Genomic DNA, 19,466 nt, shown 5'->3' with positions numbered 1-19,466 from the left:
CTGAACCCGTTCACCCAGGCCTCTTGTCTCGGCCACGCCAAGGAGGCAGGCACACCCACAGGACAGGTCCATCCGTGCACGAGCCCAGGAACAAAGGCTCAGACAGCAAGAAGCCACGCCGAGGAGCCACCGGGGCACAAGTTCTGGCCACTGAGATGCCAGGTTAAGTGTCCGGTAAGACTCTGTGGACATTTCCCTTAGAGGTGGGGTGTGCGCCCCTTCCCTCCTCCACCGGAAGCCTTGAATGTGGCTGCCACCATTCTGAGCCCCGGTAGCCGCTTACACAAGGTGGACCCCAGGATGGCAGGGGAGGGGGCAGCGGGAGGGGCCAAGGAGCTCGTCGTCCGCCTCCAGGCTTCTTGTACGGGAGAGGGAAACACATGTCCCTCCTATGGAAGCCACCGTTCCCAGGTCTCTCTTAATCCCAACCTGACATGGCGGTCTGTGTTTGTGATGGGATTTGAGGAGCAACAGGACTGTCCCTTTCCTAGACACTTCATCTGACCGTCTACCTGACAAGTCTGGCCCTACATGGGAGGGACCTACAAGAGTCTCACTGGGTACCGTGGTCCAAGGGAGGATGCTGGGTTAAGCTGCAGTGTCTGAACCACTGGTCAGTCCCCTTTCTTCCTGGAGTGGGTGGGAGAGGACAGGGAGGCAGGCAAGGACCATGGAGGAGGGACAGTCTGGGGCCAAAGTCTCTGTCCAATGGGGGACGCCCCTGGTGGGGAGGTCACTCCACAATGCCTCCCCAGGAGGTGCTCTGCCCACCCCTCCCCAACCCAGGAGCCCCCGCTTGCTCCCTGGGGCCCCACCTTGCTATCTATGTAGGCTTCGGTCCAGGTGATGTCGTGGTCGTGGTTGATGACCATGGGCCGGCTGAGCACATGCAGGTATTCCATCACGTTCTCCTGGGCATCCGCCAGTGTGGAGATCTGCGTGTAGTAGCCTGGTGGGGGAGAGGGTGGCCGTGGACGCGAGGAGCACGCCCCCAGCTGCTGACAGCTCTTGGCTGGGAGCTGCCCTGGGTCAGGCACTGGGCGCTGCTTCTCCCAAGGCCGCCCTCTCCTGGGGCAGTGGTGCTGCCAGGACATGAAGGCCTGGCCCTGCCTGGACTTGGGAGAACCCCCACCCTCTCAAGATCTAGAGTTGCCCTGGGAGCAGCAGGGCCTCAACTCAGGGCACAAGCCTGCCCCTCACCCCCTGAAGGGCTGTCCTGCAGGGGTGAACCCCATGGCAGACAGCTCTGTCCCGCGTCTTTTAATTTTTTATTTTATATTGGAGTCTAGTTGATTTATGTCTTCCCTGATAGCTCAGTTGGTAAAGAATCTGCCTGCAATGTGGGAGACCCCAGTTTGATTCCTGGGTCGGGAAGATCCACTGGAAAAGGGATGGGCTGTGTTAGTTTCAAGTATATAGCATTTTTCAAAATTTAATTTTTGATTTTATATTGGAACTCCTCACCGCCTGCCCCTCATCCCACCCCTCAAGTCTATTTGCAGAGAGCCTCCCTCCACCTTTCTCTAACCACAGTCCCCGTCAGTCATGGGGAAGGGGCTACAGCTGAGGCAAATGCCGTACAGGCTGTGACTGGTCTAGCACGTGTCTGCACACCATCACCCACAGGACGCTCTCCCCAGCTCTGGGGAGCTGGGCCGCTTTTACTTCCAGGACGCCTCTTGTCTCAGACACTCTGATGCCCTTCCTCGCTCTGCGCATCTGACTCACGCCTACCACTTCTTTACGTCTCACCTCAGACACGCATCCTTCAGGAGGCCTGCCCTGACCCCCCAGATGCAGGAGGGCTGCCCCTCACCCACACTTTGGGCAGCCTGTGGCCCTCTGCCCACAGCTCAGTTCAGATCGTCCCCTCACTGACGGCTCACGTGTGTGTCTCCCCGCCCCACCTCCCTGTCTTCCGGACAGAGTCAGGGCCATCCCTGCCATCCTGACCACGTCCATTTCCCAGGGCTGGGACCGTCCAGAGCAGGTGCTCGGACATCCTGCTGGGGTCGAGGGGCCTGAGTCAACACCATGAAGCCTGAGTATTGGGTTCTTGCCAGAAAGAGATGAGGGCTGCTATACACAGAGCCTTGTTCTACAGAAAGCGATGGCCTGTGCCCTGAGTCTGGAGCAGAACCGAGCCCATGGGCTTCATCTGCAGCAGCTGGAATGGAGGCCGGACACCAGAGAGCACCGACATTGAAGTATCGGTCCCCCATCTGCCTGGTTTTCTGTGTGGCAGTTTGGGTAAAACCTCATTTGAAGAGACGGCCCCCCCTTCTGCAGACCCGAAGTCCTGACTTCTGGGTGCGTCTTAGGGGGTGTGTCGTGGGGTGAGAGCCCTGCAAGGAGCAATTGGCACCCATCTTGATTGTCTGAGGAGGAAGCGGGTGGATGCAGTCACCTCCGCTTTGGGTTCTGCACCAGAGCCCTGGCTCAGCACCTGTGCTCAGGAGAGGCCCCAGACACTCTGGCTCACATGGCATCACCCACCTTTGTTGTTGCAGGCGATCCACTTCAAGCGGTCAGCAAAACTCACTTCCCTCCCAATCAGGTAGGTGAAGACCCGGACCTGGTGGATGAGACCCGGTAGGCTCATCAAATCCCAGCCATTAGGGACCTGGCCGCATCTGGGTCTAGGTCTGGGCTTTGGACTGTGCACTTTCAGCCCTTCTAATTAGGAAGGGCCCAGGGCCTGGGCTCATGGTACGGGGGATGCCTGCCTGGTGTGGAGGTCTGCCTGGTGAGGCTCACAGCCCACAGTATTCCACCCCCACCATATTCTGTGCCCTCGAGTGGGGCTCTGTGGTCACCCTAATGTTTGAACGTCACCCTGGGTCTCATGGGCCAAGCATGCAGACACGGCAGGAGGAGGCACTCCCCCGGCACCCCCTTCCCCGACACCCCTCCCCGAGAGGAACCTTGCGGTCTGGCCAGTTGTACTTCTCCAGCACCGGCTCATAGTCTTCCACAGCACCATCGGTGATCAGCATGATGGCCTGGTTGCACAGGCTTCCTTGCCCGGCCTCTTGGAACTGTGGGGAGACGTGGTTGTGACTCCCTGCCTCCTCTGCCCCATCCCTGCCCTGTGCTCCCCAAGACACATCAGACCTGCTGCAGGATCTGGAAGGCTTCACGGAGGGCTCGGTCCACGACCCCCACACCTTTGACCATCAACTCGTCCACCAGCTGTTTGAAGTGCTGTTGGAGACAAGAAGTTAGAGGAGGGTCAGCGGTCGCTGGGCCTGGGAACTTTCACCATTGGTGGTACTTTCAGAGGCTGTGCAGAGCTACTTGCCCAGAAGAGCATGACTGCAGGACCCATCCCCTAATTTCACAGCTGGATGTCTGCAGCAGAGGTTTCTCAGAAGCCTCCAGGAGAAGCTGAGAGGCTGTGAGTGGCCGGGGGCAAGGCCACCCCCACCCCTGGAAGGAGAAGCCAGACGGGTTCTGGGTACACCCACCTCTCGGTTGTCCCGATCTGCCTGGACCAAGATCCCCTTAAAACAAGGTTCGATGTAGTGGATGTAGTCATTATACTGCAGAGGGCAGAGGGCAGAGGCCAAAGGGCAGAGGGCAGAACACACAGGGTCAGTTTGGCAAGTCAGGGCCCAGTCACGAAGCTCACGACTCACGACTCACGGAGGGTCAGGGGTGGGCTTACCCAGGCCCCTGTGTAATATGATCTTGGGGACCTTACGCTTTGGGCAGTTTCTCTGAGTAGAGGGAAGGGAGTACAGGGAACAGCAGGGCCTTGACTCTGAACATTCTCTCCCAAGTCCTGGCCTGGGCATCTTCTGGGGAGGCTAGCCGGGTGCTGTCCACCCCTGGAGCTCACAGAGTCCAGGAGTCGCCCAACTCTTCTCTCCATTTCTGTCTGTCTGTCCCTTCACTTCATCCCTTTCTGGGGGCAGGTGGAGTGGTCCTCAGGAGAATCAGGACCGGGGACTGTGGGCCCCTCCCTCCCGACATGTCTGGATTCAGGGATGAAGGAAGTGGGAGCCGGGGGTCTCCCATCCTGCAGAAAGGAGGGTCTTTCCAGGGTGACGCCACCAAGGGCACAGGGTGGGGCCGAGTTAGAGGTCTACTTGGAATCTCCTTCATCTTGATCAGACCCCAGACTAGTCTGAGAGCCCAAGGAGAGCTGCTGCCTCAGAGAAATGGACATATGCACTTCCCACGTGATCTCAGAAACTGTGGACCCCTGGAAGCCCGTCCTGGGTGGGAGGCCCTAGCTCCAGGGGACAAAGCCCATAAGTACAGGTCACTCTGGTACAGGTGGAGGACGGTTTTTCTCGAACGGGAGGCGTGTTTACCGCGATGATGTTCACGAAGTCGTTCTCCCCCAGCGTGTCCAGGATGGTGGAGACCGTGTGCTTGGCGATGGTCATCCGCAGCCCCTTCATGCTGCCGCTTGTGTCCACCACGATCACGATGTCCTTCGGGGAGGTGGCGGCTTGTATGTACCTGTAGTAGAGGGGGAGGGACAGGTCTGCGGTGGGATAGCCGGAGTCAGAACCACTGTTGGCTGGGTCTCTCTTGTTTCTGTTCAGACTCTGGCTCAAAGTTCAAGTCAACGCCCAGGCTTGCTTGTGTCCGAAACCACCCAGCTGTTGGGCAGCCATTGCGGGGGCAACGGTTGGGACCGTGCCCACTGAGCAAGCATGTCAGGTGGGGATGGTCGGGTCTCGGTAGTGACCCTTGTCCTCTTTGGTTCAGGCCAGCCTGAGTTCCAGGGGGATCTGACAGTGGGAAGGGAGGGAGCCGGACCCCCCAGACCTGGTTATAGATCTGCCAGAGGAGGGGTGTGGGGAGAGACGGGATCTGGCAGAGGGTGGGTGTGCAGTCAGCTCAGGGCCCTGGAAGGAGGTGTCAGGCATCAGGACAGGTGTGGTCAGTCCTGGAGCAGAGCAGCTGTGGGGTGATGCAAACACTCTTCTTCTCTTGTGCTGGGTTAGTTCTGCACACCTGAGGCCCAGGGGTGGGTGCAGAACAGGCCCTTGGTGAGAGCTAGGCAAAACCTGGAGGCTGCAGAGACACCAGCCCCAGAGGCCGGGCCCCTGGGGTCGCTTACCAGCCGCGGTTCCGGCAGTCGAAGGTGATGACTCCGTTCTCATCCGGCGTCCACTTGATGCCTGGGGAAAAGAAGGCTTCACTCAGAGAGGCTGCCCCAGAGCCCCGGGCTGGGTGCTGATCCCAGGATGGCCAGGATGTGTGAATGGGTGTGTGTGTACATATGTGTGCGTGTATACATGTGTGTGCGTGTGTGTCTGTCTGTGTGCATGTGTGTGTCTGTGTGCACGTGTGTGTGCATCTTTGTGTCTCCATGTGTGTGGATGGCCCCTGGGGCAGGGCCAGTTGGGGATGTGGGCAGTGTGTGTGGGACCAGTCATCACACCCTATAAACTGAGGGGGCAGCAAGGCAGGAGGCAGCTGATGGACGGACACTCACCCTCAACTGCCCAGACCCAGAGCTGGGTTCACTTCACAGGTAGGAACCCCAAACTCCTGAACTCCCAGCGCCCGGAGAGACACGGGCGAGGCCCGACAGATTTTCCTAAGTGGTTGCCCCACAGATGAAAACCTCTGACTGCAAGCACGTGGACCTTGGACTACGTGAAACGAGATTTTCATTTTTGTTTCCCTCCCTTTTTTTCCTTTTCCTTTCCCCCCTTTTCCTTTCTTATATATATATATATATATATATATTTTTTTTTCCCCCCCACAATGTACAACCCCCTTCAGGGCTCACAGCCCACAGGTATAGAGGCCAGGCCGTGGTTGCAGGCTGAAGTTGACTCTGGCATGAACATACCAGGAGGAAACTAGACTGGTGATGTTCAAAACCTCACTTGGATGCCAACCAATCTGAGACCTGAGCAGGAGATGAGTGGGCTCCCAAGGCCCCTCCCCAACATGGCCTTTAACCCCCTTCCCTGAAGGTCCTTGTGGAGCTGGAATCCTTTCCTGCCTTCACCCTGCTGCACACAGTCCCTCTTCAATAAAGAGCTCTGCTTGCCTACACGTCTTGAGGGAGAGATGTTCATTTCTATGGCCTTGCTTTCTTAGAATCTGGAAAGGCCCGGGGAGCACACACGAGATATTTGTATCAGGTAACAGTAAAGGCATCTAATTTGGGGAGATTAAGAAGTCAGGGTGGGGGCAGAGATGTAAGCAGGAGAGTTCTCAGGTGCTTTTTTGACTGAGAAGAGGGTAAAATATGATTTAATTGTAAAACCTTGTGTCACACGTGCCTGTTAAATCCCTGTTACACATTCAGGACTAATGACTAAATGGAAACAGGAATAAGTTCAGAAGTGATAGGAAAAAAAAAAAGAATTGGAGGGGGAGAATTTATGAAAAAAAGGTAAATCATTAAAAAAGAAAGGAAGAAGCAAAAAGGAAACATAAAAACAGAAGAGGGAGAAATCTAAAAAATAAGATTATAGCATGTCCAAATATATCAATATAATACATGAAAATGTGCTTAACTTGCCAAATAGTAAAAGAGATTGTCAGTTTGAATAAAAATTAAAAAGCTATATGCTATTTTCAACAGATATGGCTAAAACAAAGTGACCTAGAAGATTGGAAGTAAAAGGATGGAAAATATATAGATATCAGGCATATACCAACCAAGAGCACACTAATATCTCTATGAATATCTGATGAAATAGACTTTAAAAGCATGTTATAAAGGTTAATGAGGAGCAAGCAGACATAAAATCAGTAAAGGCATGGAAAATTTAAATAATACGATTAACAAGCTTCATCTAATGATGTGAGCAGAATTTCTATCCAACCATTAAAACACCCATATTCTGCTCAAGCACATGTAGAATATTTACAACAGTTGATGACAAGCTATTAAACTAGCTCCCAACTAATTTCATACAATCAGCACCATATACACCATGTTCTCTGGCTGCAAACAACTGAATGAGAAATTTATAATAAAAAGATAAAGCTACAATCCCCATGTATTGGGAAATTACAAAACACACTGTTAGATTACTAAAAGTTCAAAGAAGAATTCACAGGGGAATTCAAAAATATTGAGAAGCAAACAACATTAAAACACTCCCCTGACACCAAGAAGCACAAAGACTTCTGCGGGTCAAAAGTCACAGTGAATAGAATGCAAAGGGAATCCACAGAGTGCAAGGGAAAAGCCAGACTGTGAAGAGAACCCAGTGACAGAGCAGCAAACAACCCAGGACAAAAACGGGCAAGCTTTGTGTCTGCAGACAAGTTGACAGCTCTGGGAGCCCTGATGCAGCAGGAATTCCACCCTGGGGAAGGCATGAGGGACATGGGAGGAGTCTCCAAGCATTTGAAGGGTTGTTCCACGGAAGAGGGATGAACTTGCCCACTGAGGCGCCAGAGAACAGAAAAGAACCAATGACTTGTTGTGGATTTGGGTAGTGAGACAGCAGTGTCCCTGGTGGCTTGGATGAAATTTGCCTGCAATGCAGGCGGATTTGATCCCTGAGTTGGGAAGATCCCCTGGAGAAGGGAATGGCAACCCACTCCAGTATTCTTGCCTGGAGAATCCCATGGACAGAGGAACCTGGCGGCTACAGTCCAGGGGTTGCAAAGAATTGAACATAACTGAGCAACTAACATTTTCACACGATTTTTTCACGGGAGGGTCCACCCTGGGGAAGCCGTGAGCTCTGAGGTTGTTTTGTACTCCTCCTAAGAGAAACCCTGGGGGACATGGAACCATCCTCAGGACCCTCAGGACAGGCTGGGGCTGGGGACCTGGGACCCTTGGCTGAAGTGCTTATACCTGGACAAACGTCTCCTTGAGCAACAAAATACAAAGCAACTATAGACTAAAAATAACTGCACACGTGTGCAGTTGAGGCAGATTATGGACAACAAGATATAAAAACATCAAAAACACAACTGCCACTTCTGAAGAACTGGGAACAAAACCTGGGCACTGCGCACGTCCCCTGCACTCAACACCACCAAGGGGTGGGCAGACCACACAGGCACCCCTCCAGCCCAACCCTGGGACGCACCCCTACTCTCACCCTGATAAAAGGAACCAGCTCCTCGCCCGCGGAGCCAGCAAGGGAACCTGGGTTTTGTTCTTGCTCCCCACTGCTGCAGCCAGGGCCCCAAATTTAAAGCCTTGCCTGAATTTCTTGTCTGTCTTCTAGACAATTTCTATTGATTAGGGGAGTAACACTTGTCTCACCAAACAGGGCCATATCAAGGTTTTCTGGAGAGGGGGCTAAAATAAGACTGGGTGAGAGCTATGGAGGTGAATCCTTTTAAATGAGAAGTAACAGGAGGCAGAGCTCTTGGAGACCTTGTAGAGGGGCTTCTGTTTTCTGTTTGGTCAGTAGACCAGGGAGATTCCCCGGCTGTCTGCTGGGCTGGCCGCTAGCCAGTTTAACCTCGTTCCCGCTGTTGAACATGGACTTTGTCCCATTTCTCCAGCGAGGTTGCAGCCTTCTGAAGGTCAGAACTGTTTGGCCCTCCTCTCCACCTCCCACATGCTTCTTGCAGGACCAGAGTCCAGGTGGGCATTGACTGGCTATTTACCGAGGGGTCCAACGGCGTCGTTGGTTCATCCCTTCATCAGTTATCACTTGAAAGTGTGCTTCTTGGATTGCAGCGTCACCTTGCTCCCAGAGACAGAGCCTAGAGGACTGTGGAGACGCCTCCCCGGGTCCTCACCTGGGTAGATGCGGAAGAACCCTGTGGAACTGCCGAAGTACTGCCAGGTCAGCGTTGGGTCTCTCTGGAAGTTCTCCACGAAGACAGCGTTCAGAGCTTCGGACATGTAGATTCCATTCAAGATATCTGGGTCTGAAGGGTGAGATTGTTGGGGGAATGCAGAGGAGATGAAATCAGTCTTCACCTGCTGAACATACACGCACACACAAGCACACACTTGAAAGCACGCTGCCTGCAGCGAGGCCATCCACACCCGCGCTCACTCTCCCCTGACCCGGGGGCCCTGTTTGCTCCCGGAGTGGGGGGTCCGGAGGGCACCTTTGTTGTAGACGTTGGTGGGCAGCTGCACGCTGCTCAGGGTCGTGTTCACCAGCAGGTCGCTGAAGTGCGCGTTGGCCTCTAGGAGGAACTCGGCCCCCAGCTCCACATATGCCCCGCTCGAGTCCTTCTCGTTGAGGAGGACGGAGTTGTAATAGTCGAACTAGGGTGACCAAGAGGGACAGGGGGTGAGAGAGGGTCAGACGGGAGCGGCATCCACATGGGCTGAGGAGTCCAGCCACCACTGATTCGGGGCAAGTTCCAAACAGTTGGACCCGATGGTTGATTCTTCGGGTTTTGAAGTAAACTGTCTGGATTATGTCTTCAGTCCCCACTTTGCTTGGTGTGTGGACATAGCCAGGATTGGGACAGACAGGCAGACACAGATTCAGGGGAGGTGGACAGATGGAGGTGCCCCCACCAGCACCCTGAGCTCTAATGGGAGTGGGAGGGCTCCTGGGACCCAGAACAGGGTCCCTGCAGGGGGTTTCCCTCTGAAGAGACAGCCTGCAGTCTGGCCCTGAACTGGGCCACAAATGGCTCCTCAAGGACTCAGAATGGTTCAGAATCAACCCTCTGGTTCATACATACCTATGTGGTTCAGAACCAATCCTCACATTTATACACACCTGTGTGGTTCAGAACCAACCCTGCAGGTTCATTCATACCTCTGTGGTTCAGAACCAGCCCTCAGGTCCACACATACCTGCATGCATTGAAAGACGATGCCGGGCCTCTTCCCCCCGACCCTCGCCCCATGTCCCATCCTCAGGGGACCCAGCCTGAAGGGCTTCGGGACTTTAGTTGTCGTAACTCCCAGGGCTGTGGGGCAGGAGGACTCACCACCAGGGACTCGTTGAATTCGTGGTTCAGGTCGGCCTCCTCGGCAGCCTCCACCAGATTCTGCGGTGGGGACACGAGGGGAGAGTGAGCGGGGAAAGGAGGCCAGGGGCCCCGTAAGGTCCACTCCCAGGGATCCACCCACGAGAACCAGGGACAGACACTCAGACCAGCGCCTGCACCGAACGTGCACAGCAGCGTTAGTCTCAGTGGCCAAAAGGCAGATGCAGGTCACAGGACAGGAGACCAGTCTGCAAGGCGACACCCAGGGTCCTTTAAGCTACACAGTGTTCCAGGGAAGGTCAGACACAGAAGCCTGGGGACACAGCCCAGAGGTCAGCCGTGGCCAGGGGCGAGCAGGACTTTGCAAGGCAGTGAAACTACTCTGTGATCTATGGCAGTGGGTACATGTCATTACATGTTCGTCCAAACCCTTGGGATGCACACCCCCAAGAGTGAACCCTCAAGCAGACTACGGACTTCAGGTGACAATGACACATCGGTGTCCGTTTGTTGATTGTACAAGTGTACCACCTGGTGGGGGTGTTGGCAGCTGGGAAGGCTGTGTTTGTGAGGGCAGGGGAGTAAATGGGAACTCTGTGCTTTCTTCACAATTTTGCTGTCAACCTAACACTGCTTTAAAAATTAAAGTCATTGGGACTTCCCTGCGGGTTTAGTCGTTAAGACTGCGCTTCCACTGCAAGGGGTTTGGGGCTGATCTCCAGTTGGGGAACTAAGATCCCAAATGCTTCATGGAGCAGCCAAAAATAAATAAATAAATAAAATATATTAAAAAATACAAAGAGGAGTTCCCTGGTGATCCAGTGGTAAAGACTCCAAGCTTCCAGTGGAGGGGCTGCAGGTTTGATCTCTGGTCAGGGAACTTGATCTCACATGCTGCAACTAAGACCCAGTGTAGCCAAATAAATAAACAAATAGCTTAAAAGAAAAAAGATAAAGGAAAGAAAAGGTGCAGTAAATAGAAGTAGAGACACAGCAGGGCATTTATTACCAGGAAGATGGGATTTTACATCATTTGCCACCCTCTGGGTCTCTGTTTATCCTCCTGTGAACTGGGCAGAGCAATCCTTGCTGCCCTGCACCCAACCCTCATGGCTGAGGGCAAGATGAAGAAGTTCCACGGGGCAAAGGTTATTTAGTGCTGCTCTGCAGGAGATTCCCCATGGCACCCTCATGGAGGGTCTGTGGCTGTGACCCTGGAGGGAAGGGGGAGGAGGGGAAAAAGGGAGGAGGGGAGAAGGGGGATGGTGGGGAGGAAGAAGGGAGGAGGGCAGGGAAGGGCGGGGAGGGGGTTCACTTCACAGGCAGTCAGTCACCCCATGGCCCTCCCACCCTCTGCCCCCACCCACCATTCACTCAGCGGTGACTCCTGGGCCCTCACTCTGCACCCTGTCCCACCACTGAACCTGAAATCATGATGCAGGTCTTTCTTGACACCATGGGCTGGCCCTCCAGCCCTGGACGCTGTTCCCTAAGGCAGGGCACCCCCCCCAGCCCTCCTCTCTCTCCCCTTGCCCCCACCCCACCTCCTTTACAAGGGTCTGGTGGCTCACAGAGCTATGGGGTGGAAGGTGATGTGAGTGGGAGGGCCCAGGGCGGGTGTTTGGTGTCTGGGGTGGGCAGACCCCCAGACCCCAGGCTGAGCACCTGGACAGCCTCCACTTTCCTGCGGAGCATGGTCTCCATGTCCTCCGAGAACTTCCTCACCAGCTCCAAGCCGTCCACCTCCTTGATCTTCAGACTGGACTCCACGTCCTTGTATTTCTGTTCAGGAGACACATGGAGACACACACCTGTTTTCTGGGACCCAGAAGTCCATCCGGATGGCTAGCAGTCTCCGCCCTCCCACTAGATGTCCACACCGGGGCCAGGATGGCCCTGTCTCCTCCAAAACCTCTCCTGCAGATGACAAGTGACTTCTCTTATCAGACGTCCTCTGATTCACATCCGTCAGAGGGAGAGGTTGAGGCTCAGACAGGTCGTGAAACTCAACTGAGGTCACACAGCTGCTCAGGGGCTGGGCCTCCACATGCTGCCTCCAGGGATGGCTCTCAGGGGCTGCGAGGCCCGAGATCTTGCTGTGCCCCCCACAGCCTATGAGCCGCAGGGCTGGGCACTGCCTGACCCTCGGCCAGTGAGCCTGGGCGCTAAGAGGGCCACTGAGTCACTGTCTGGGCCCTGGGAAGCCACCTGGGCACAAGTTGCTTAGTTCCCCAAACTGCAAGTCCATGGCTTTTACCCCAAACAGTCATGGCTCCAGCTCCCTCATGAGTCAGAGGAAGGAGAAAATCGGAAGAAACTTGCTTGGCTGAGGGGCTGGTGTGGCAGTGGGGAGAGTGAGGGGAGTCGGGGGGAGCTGGCATTGCTACCTGCCCAGGACTAGGACAGCCGGAGGGGACAGGCATGACCTTAAAAGCCAGAGGCCCCTTTCAGCAGTGCTTAAGAAACAATCTGAAGCTGCAGAGGGGATAAGATGGGGAACATGGACACTCGGCCATGGGCAGTAGGACAGCAGCACCCTCCTTTGTGATGGTCTGGAAGTCGCGATGCCAGGGGGACTGGAGCTTGAGGGGTCTAGTGAGAAGCTGGTGGGTCATCTTTAATCGACAGAGCAGTGAACTACTCATGGGGGGTGGTGGCCAGCTCCTGCCCAGGGGCCCTGCAGCCAGGACACCGTGGCAGGCAGGGTGGAGCACTGAGTGGGCGGCTCTCTGCTGGCCCCTTCCTGCTCCCCAGTGTGGGGCCTGCATCTGGCCCACTCACTCCCTCTCCCCCGTCGGTCCCTCACCCCCACAATCTCTTGTTCCCTGATCCCATCTCAGTGTTGGCTTCCTGGCCCCTGAGCTGACATCCCACCAGCTTGCTCTGTGTCTCAGGCAAATCGTTCCTCTCCCTGGGCCTCAGTTTCACCATCTGAAATGGGGATTGGATTAGATGGCCCCCATAAGCCCTTCATAAGCACAGACATCCTGCTTCCCCACCTGGACGGAGTCCCTGGCTCTGACCACCTGGCTGACTGCCCAGCTGCCCTGGGTGGCACTGACCTTCTGCAGCAGGAGGGAGCCCGAGTACTTGGTGACAGTGTCATACAGGTCCCGGCCAAAGGTGTCTGCCCACAGCTTCACTCTGCCAGACAGAAGGAGTACAAGTGTGCATGCATGCACTCACACACACATGCACACACACATGAATGCACACACGTGCACGTACACACACGGAGACAGATGTACACACGCATGTGCAGATGCACATGTGCATGTATACGTGCACACACACAGACAGATGCACACATGCGTGTGCAGACACACATGCATGTACACATGCACACACATATACAACCCATCCACAGACCCTTGCACACACATGCATGCATACATGCACATACATATACACACAGGGAGAAACAAAGATTCACTCATGTATACACACAAGCACATACACACATGCACACACACATAGACACAAAGATGCACACATGCACACACACACACACGTACACATGCATGCACACACACCCAGATAGATGCACACAGACGCATGCACATAGGAAGCCTGTGTCTACATGCAGAGACACCCACTGTTGCACATACACAAACCTGCACAATCATGCAGGGACACAAATAACATAGACATACACGTAGACATGGACACACACAGGCACACACAAATTACACAGTGCCGTACACCCAGGAGAACACACCAACACAGTCCACTCCTTGTAGGGCAGGGACCCAGAGGGCCCGTCAGGACTCAACAGTTACACTATGATCAGAGCACCTTGGCTAGGACCCCGCTGAGGGGCAGAGCTGACCACCCGGAGCCAAGCCTTAACCCCACACCCCGAGGACTAGAGAGAAAGGAACGAGGCTGGGGGTGGGCAGGCTGGGCGGGAAACCCTGAGGACGTGCACAGATGCAGCTTCTCGGCCAGCTGTCCTCCAGCTGCCCCTTGCAGGGTCACCCTGGGGCCACGACTCCTCTTCTAAAGGCTCGGTGGCGGGGTGTGAGTCTGAGAGGGTGAGCCTCTGAGCTGTGTCTGGGAGGTTGGGGCCACAGGCAGGTGACAAAGCAGAGGTGGGACCCTCTCCGTGGGGACAGTGAACTGCAAACCTCATGCTCGGCTCAGCCCCACACAAACCCTGGGCATCCATGGGCTGCAGGGCCCCCTTCTGTAAGGCCAAGGCTGACAGCAATCTGACTCGTGCTGGGCTCAGGTGTGATGAACAGGTAGCCCCTTTAGTCCAGGATGCTCTGCACCCATCCCAACTGGAACTGTATTTAACGGAGCCACCAGAACTGAGCACTAAAGACCAGACACCCCCAGGGAGCCACACAGTACTTTATACACAGTTGTGAATGACTGGAAACTTCCCCGGAGCTGCTCTTAGTGACAGAATGTAGGACTGGGGCCAAGAGGAAGGCAGACAGGTGTAAAAAGGGAATGGGGAACCCCCCTTCACTCCCCCTGACTCCTGGCTGCACAGGTAGTGGTCAGTTTAGGCCTGTTTACCCTCATAATGTCGAGATGTGGGTTTCCTGGCAAATCCTTGGGGGACCCTGATGGTCACTTCCAGCAACTCAGCTCCCACTCCAACCTCTCATCCTGCGATCACCCCGCAGGTGCTGGGGGTGCCAGGAGTCGTGGGGGCTTCCATGATCAGGTCTGGGGAGGGGTAGGGGTGGGGCCCCAAATGGCAGAGATTTGGGGAAGAGAAGTTCACAGGGGAAATGGACAGGGGGACTGGGTGGCCGAGCCCCAGGGGATCTGGAGGGGGGCGAGGACTGAGATGGGCTGGGGAGGAGAGGGAGGAAAGGGTATCTGGGGCGGGGGGCTGGCCTCGAGGCTTACGTTTCCACGGGGATCCTGACCTGCCCCCGTGTGGGGGACAGGGACGTGCTGGACAGCAGACACAGGAGGATCGCCGTCTTCCGCAGGGAGGCCCAGGTCACAGGGATGGGGCTGGGGTCTGTGTGGTTGCTGGGGGGCCCAGGCATGGTGCCCATGTGGGATGAGGCTGGGGAGCAGCCTCAGACCCTGAGCTTTGTCTGCCCAGATGCCTCGCACGGCCCACACCTTCTGCTTCTGGGTCTGGACAAGCCTGTGGTTCCCCAGCTTCCAGTAGGGTCCTGGCTGCAGTGTCTGTGCGTAAGGAGGGGGCTCCCCTGTCTGTCTCGCAGAGGGGTGGCCCCACCTGAGCAGCAGGCTCCCAGGAGAGGGGCTGACTGGAGAGGCTGGAACAGAATGAGCCAGTTAATCCGCCGGCCTCTTCTCTAATCCCCGCCCGGCAGCAGGAGGGTGGAGTCAGGGACCTCAGTGGGATTATCCTGGTTTCAGAAGTGGGGGCCAGCTCACCACGCATGAGCCTCAGTCTCCCGAGTCACAGAGGCAGACCAGTCTCTGGACCCAGGAGACGACAGAGTGACCCTGACCCTGACCCTGTGATGAATCTGCTCCTGAAAGCTCAGAGCCATCCTGGGATCCATGTGAGCATCCCTGTTTGCTCAGGGAGGCGAGGGGACAGGGTGTCTCTGCGTGGGCTCCCACGTCCAGCCTGCTGCCTTTGGCCAGGTCACAGGTAATGTCCACAGCCAATGGCCCCAAGTCCTCCACGTCTCACCTGGTTCTAGGTCGGGGACCCATTTTCTGGGAAGCTCCAGCCCCCCGCCCCCGCCCTCCCCACCCCTTGCACAGATCCAGCCCCTAATGCACGTCCAGCCACTGCTGGTCAAGGCCTATGTCAATCTGCATCTCAGGTCCTCTGTCTGACTTCCCCCATCCTAGGTGGAGCTGGGGGGACTGTGGGCCACCGGGGTCCAGCCGAGAGGAAGCCAAGCAGGGATACAATGAGTCTGGCTTGTGTAGCCACCTAGACTGTTGTCTCCAGCCATCCTGGCAGGGTGGCTCCAGGGACACTCACCGCCTGCCCTCAGGGCTGCTGCCCCACAACTGGACCACCCCCCAGCAGCAGCGTGACCACCTCACAGCGTCCCCCACTGGCAGTGTGCAGGAGGGGAGGGAAACAAGACCACAAGCTTGTCTGCAGAAGATTCTACCCACGATGGAATAAAGTGGTCGGTGAGGGACCTGGTTCTCTCCAGGCCTGGTGCTCCTGTTAGGAAGCAGTCGACACTGACTGCCCATAATTATAAACATGACATATGCTGTCTTCTCTTCCGACAGGAATTACACATAACAGGATTTGATGAAAATTCTTGTCTCTGGGGGCCCAAACTGGCAATAGTGCCTTATGAGGCCACATCCACCCCTGCCACCGGTCAGAGTGCTTGGTTGGTGCATTTTGTCCTGATCAAACTCGCTGCTTCCTGCAAAATGGGGTGTGAGGCTGCCACAAAAGCAGAGAAATGCCCGGAGAAGCAAGGGTTCCCAAGACAAACTCTTGTGCATCCCTGGTGGGGAGTCAGTGCTGCGTGTCTGGAGGGGCAGTGATCGCTATAGATGCTGGAATTTAGCTCCTAGGAATGCTGGGTTTCAGGGGAATTCTGCATACTCTTCATTATGAATCATAACAAATTCAGAAAAAGTGCCACAGAGGGGTATTGGTCAATTAGCAAATAAAAAGAATCTGTGACTTTTCTAGGTTTTGTGATTTTTGTGGTATTCATCCACTTCCTAAAGTTTGTCATTTGGAGTGACTCTTTCATTTTATTTTTTAATTTAATTTTTTGTTTTTTCAATTAAAAAAATTATAGTTGATTTATAATGTCTCAGGTGTATAGCAAAGTGATTCAGTTATGCATACACATAGACCACTTCTTTTGGATTCTTTTCTATTATAGGTTATTACAAGATATTGAATATATTTCCCTGTGCTACACACTAGGGCCTGGTTTATCTATTTTATATATAGTAGTGTTTGTCTGTTAATCCCAAGCTCCTAATTACTCCCTCCCCCAGACTCTGTTATTTTAAATAAATGCTCCCTTTTATGCCTCCCTCTGCACCCGTGTTCTGTGTCTGCTGTGGGTGACCCCCCACGTGACGTGAGCCATGATCCCCTGGCCCGCCCCGCCCCATTCTAGCACCTGCTCACTGCGGCCGCTGCCTGACTCTGACGCTCTAGGCCCTGGAGCTGCTAGGAAGATCTGTCCACATCACAGACATGGGGGTGATTGGTTCCCCAGCCCCTCAGATCTGCTGGGAAGCCCGCAGACTTCTTGCAAAGAAACAGGCTGATGTGATGTTAGGGTGGTGGGTAAAGCACTGGGTGCTGCCCCCACAGGCTGTGTAAAGAAACACGCCTTTCCAGCATCTCTAAGACACAACTCGCTGTGCACACATTGTCCACTCTGGCCCGCTCCAGCTATGGGTCCCCTTACTGCACCACTTATGGCTCCCCAGGGCTGCAGGGGCTTGGTGGGGAGGGCAGAGGGCTTCAGAGTTGAGTCCTTCAGAGGGGGCATTTCTTAGCAGGAATAAAATGACCAGAGCAATAGCTAAGGGCATTACCAAACTCAGAGAGGCCTCTGACCTTCAGACCTCAGGGCTCAGCCCTCAGCTGTTGGCCAGGAAGGAGAGAACTTACATCTGGCTTTATTCTTACATCCAGCTTTTATTCCCACAAGGGGAAGAGTATTTCAGTCTTTCATCTCAACTTCCCTAAATTTAACCCTCTTTTCTAGGGAGTCTTCCTGGTGTCAGCCCCTCACCATGCCCTGGAGATGTGAGGCACAGATTGGAAGGAAGGGTGGACGTGATGCTTGAGATAAATACTTAGAGTCTATCCAGGGACCCTGGTCTCAAAGCCACCACTCGGCTGAGTGCCGTCATGCCTAAGTGAAGTACTTAGCAGCATAGTATGGATAGAAGAGACATTTATTCTTTCCTTGTGGTGGGAAGAAGGCAAGGAGCAATTTTAGGGAAGGCCTCCATAGTGAAAGGGACATCTGAATTGGGCTTTAAAGGATGAACAGGAGTTCACCAGTTGGAGACTCTTGAAGGGACTGTTATACAGAACGGATAGGATAGGAGAAACAGAAGGAGCAAAAGCAGAGAACCATGGGTATATAATGCTGTAAACACTTTTTTGGTAAGTAGTGAGACTCTCATTGTTTATTACTGCAAAGTTATACTTAGTGGCTTAAAAATAAAAGCAATTATCTCTTTAGCTCCTGAGGGTGTGTTTTGAGCAAGGCTGCACAGAAGAGGCTCATTGGTATCCCACGTGGTGTCAGCTGGGGCAGCTCAGTGGGGGCTGGAGGGTCCGTGGCCCTGCTTGCCCTCTGCCCCTGTTTCTATTGGACAAGTCCTGGAAGGGGGGGATGACAATTCAATTGACTTGGAAAGAGTTTATTAAAGGGACTATTTACAATTAAAAGATGATTGCTCCTTGGAAGAAAAGCTATGACAAACCTAGAGAGCATATTAAAAAGCAGAGATGTCACTTTGGCAATAAAGTCCGAATAGTCAAAGCTATGGTTTTTCCAGTAGTCATGTATGGATGTGAGAGCTGGACCATAAAGAAGGCTGAGCACCGAAGAATTGATGCTTTCGAATTGTGATTCTGGGGAGGACTCTTGAGAGTCCCTTGGACAGCAAGGAGATCAGATCAGTCCATCCTAAAGAAAATCAACTCTGAATATTCATTGGAAGGACTGGTCCTAAAGCAGAAGCTCCAATACTTTGGCCACCTGATGTGAAGAGCCGACTCATTGGAAAAGCCCCTGATGCTGGGAAAGATTGAAGGCAGGAGCAGAAGGGGGTGAAAGAGGATGAGGTGGTTGGATGGTATCATTGACTCGATGGACATGAGTTTGAGCAAGCTCTAGGAGATGGTGAAGAACAGGGAAGACTGGTGTGCTGCAGTCCATGGGGTCACAGAGTCAGACATGACTAAGCAACTGAACAACAACAAGAACATTTACAAAGAGGTGAATAGGGTACTGGGGAAACCTCAGGCACTGCAGTCGCACCAGCAGGACACAGCGGATACTGATCCCCGGGCCTGCGAACCTGGATGGGCTGAGCTGTCCTACAGGAAGAGCTGTCACTCGGAGCAGCTTCAGTCACAATCACCACGAGCTGGGGGGCCCAGGTGCCCATCAACAGATGGTGGGTAAACAGAGCAGTCTGTGCACACAGGGGGATGTGGTTCAGCCTTAAGGAAGGAAGCTCTGACACCTGCCGCACCATGGAGGGGACTTGTGGACATGGTACTCAGTAAAATAAGCCAGACAAAGAGGGACGTGTATTGTGTGATTCCGCTTGTAAGAGGTCCCTGGAGGAGTCAGAGTCATAGAGACAGTAGTAGAAGGGTGATACCAGGGGCTGGGGGTTAGTGTTGGTGAGGGCGGTGTTTCAGTTTTGCAAGATGCAGAGTTCTGGAGATGCTCGCATGGTGGTATGAATGTGTGTGTGTGTGTGTGAAATAGTCGCTCAGTCATGTCTGACTCTTGCAACTCCACAGATTGTAGCCCGCTAGGATCCTCTGTCCATGGAGTTCTCCAGGCAAGAATACTGAAGGGTACTTAGTGGTATTGAACTGTATACTTAGAAATGATTAAGATGGTGAGTGGGTTTTTTAAAAGCTGGAGAAAAGGGCACATCTGCAGCTGCCCTGGGCAGGGCCATGC

General features: G+C 54.3%; 1 protein-coding gene across 1 annotated transcript in view; it reads right to left on the bottom strand.

Moving 5' to 3' along the window:
• CACNA2D4 (calcium voltage-gated channel auxiliary subunit alpha2delta 4) overlaps positions 1-15,036 on the bottom strand; it is a 68,038-nt gene extending 53,002 nt beyond the window's left edge. Inside the window, exons 1-13 of the mRNA XM_027540934.1 lie at positions 14,725-15,036; positions 12,921-13,002; positions 11,524-11,640; positions 9,859-9,918; positions 9,016-9,178; positions 8,698-8,829; positions 5,078-5,138; positions 4,320-4,470; positions 3,468-3,542; positions 3,115-3,204; positions 2,925-3,038; positions 2,497-2,575; positions 801-949 (exon numbers count right to left, since the gene is read on the bottom strand). Coding sequence (XP_027396735.1) covers positions 801-949; positions 2,497-2,575; positions 2,925-3,038; positions 3,115-3,204; positions 3,468-3,542; positions 4,320-4,470; positions 5,078-5,138; positions 8,698-8,829; positions 9,016-9,178; positions 9,859-9,918; positions 11,524-11,640; positions 12,921-13,002; positions 14,725-14,879 — 1,428 coding nt within the window. The 5' untranslated portion in view covers positions 14,880-15,036. The remainder of the gene's footprint in view (positions 1-800; positions 950-2,496; positions 2,576-2,924; positions 3,039-3,114; positions 3,205-3,467; positions 3,543-4,319; positions 4,471-5,077; positions 5,139-8,697; positions 8,830-9,015; positions 9,179-9,858; positions 9,919-11,523; positions 11,641-12,920; positions 13,003-14,724) is intronic.
• Between the last annotated feature and the right edge of the window lie 4,430 nt (positions 15,037-19,466).

Source organism: Bos indicus x Bos taurus, chromosome 5 (assembly GCF_003369695.1).
Source record: "Bos indicus x Bos taurus breed Angus x Brahman F1 hybrid chromosome 5, Bos_hybrid_MaternalHap_v2.0, whole genome shotgun sequence".
NCBI classification, from domain to species: Eukaryota; Metazoa; Chordata; class Mammalia; order Artiodactyla; family Bovidae; genus Bos; species Bos indicus x Bos taurus.
The sequence above is the reverse complement of the archived record's forward strand: the minus strand, read 5'-3'. Positions and strand labels throughout refer to the sequence as shown.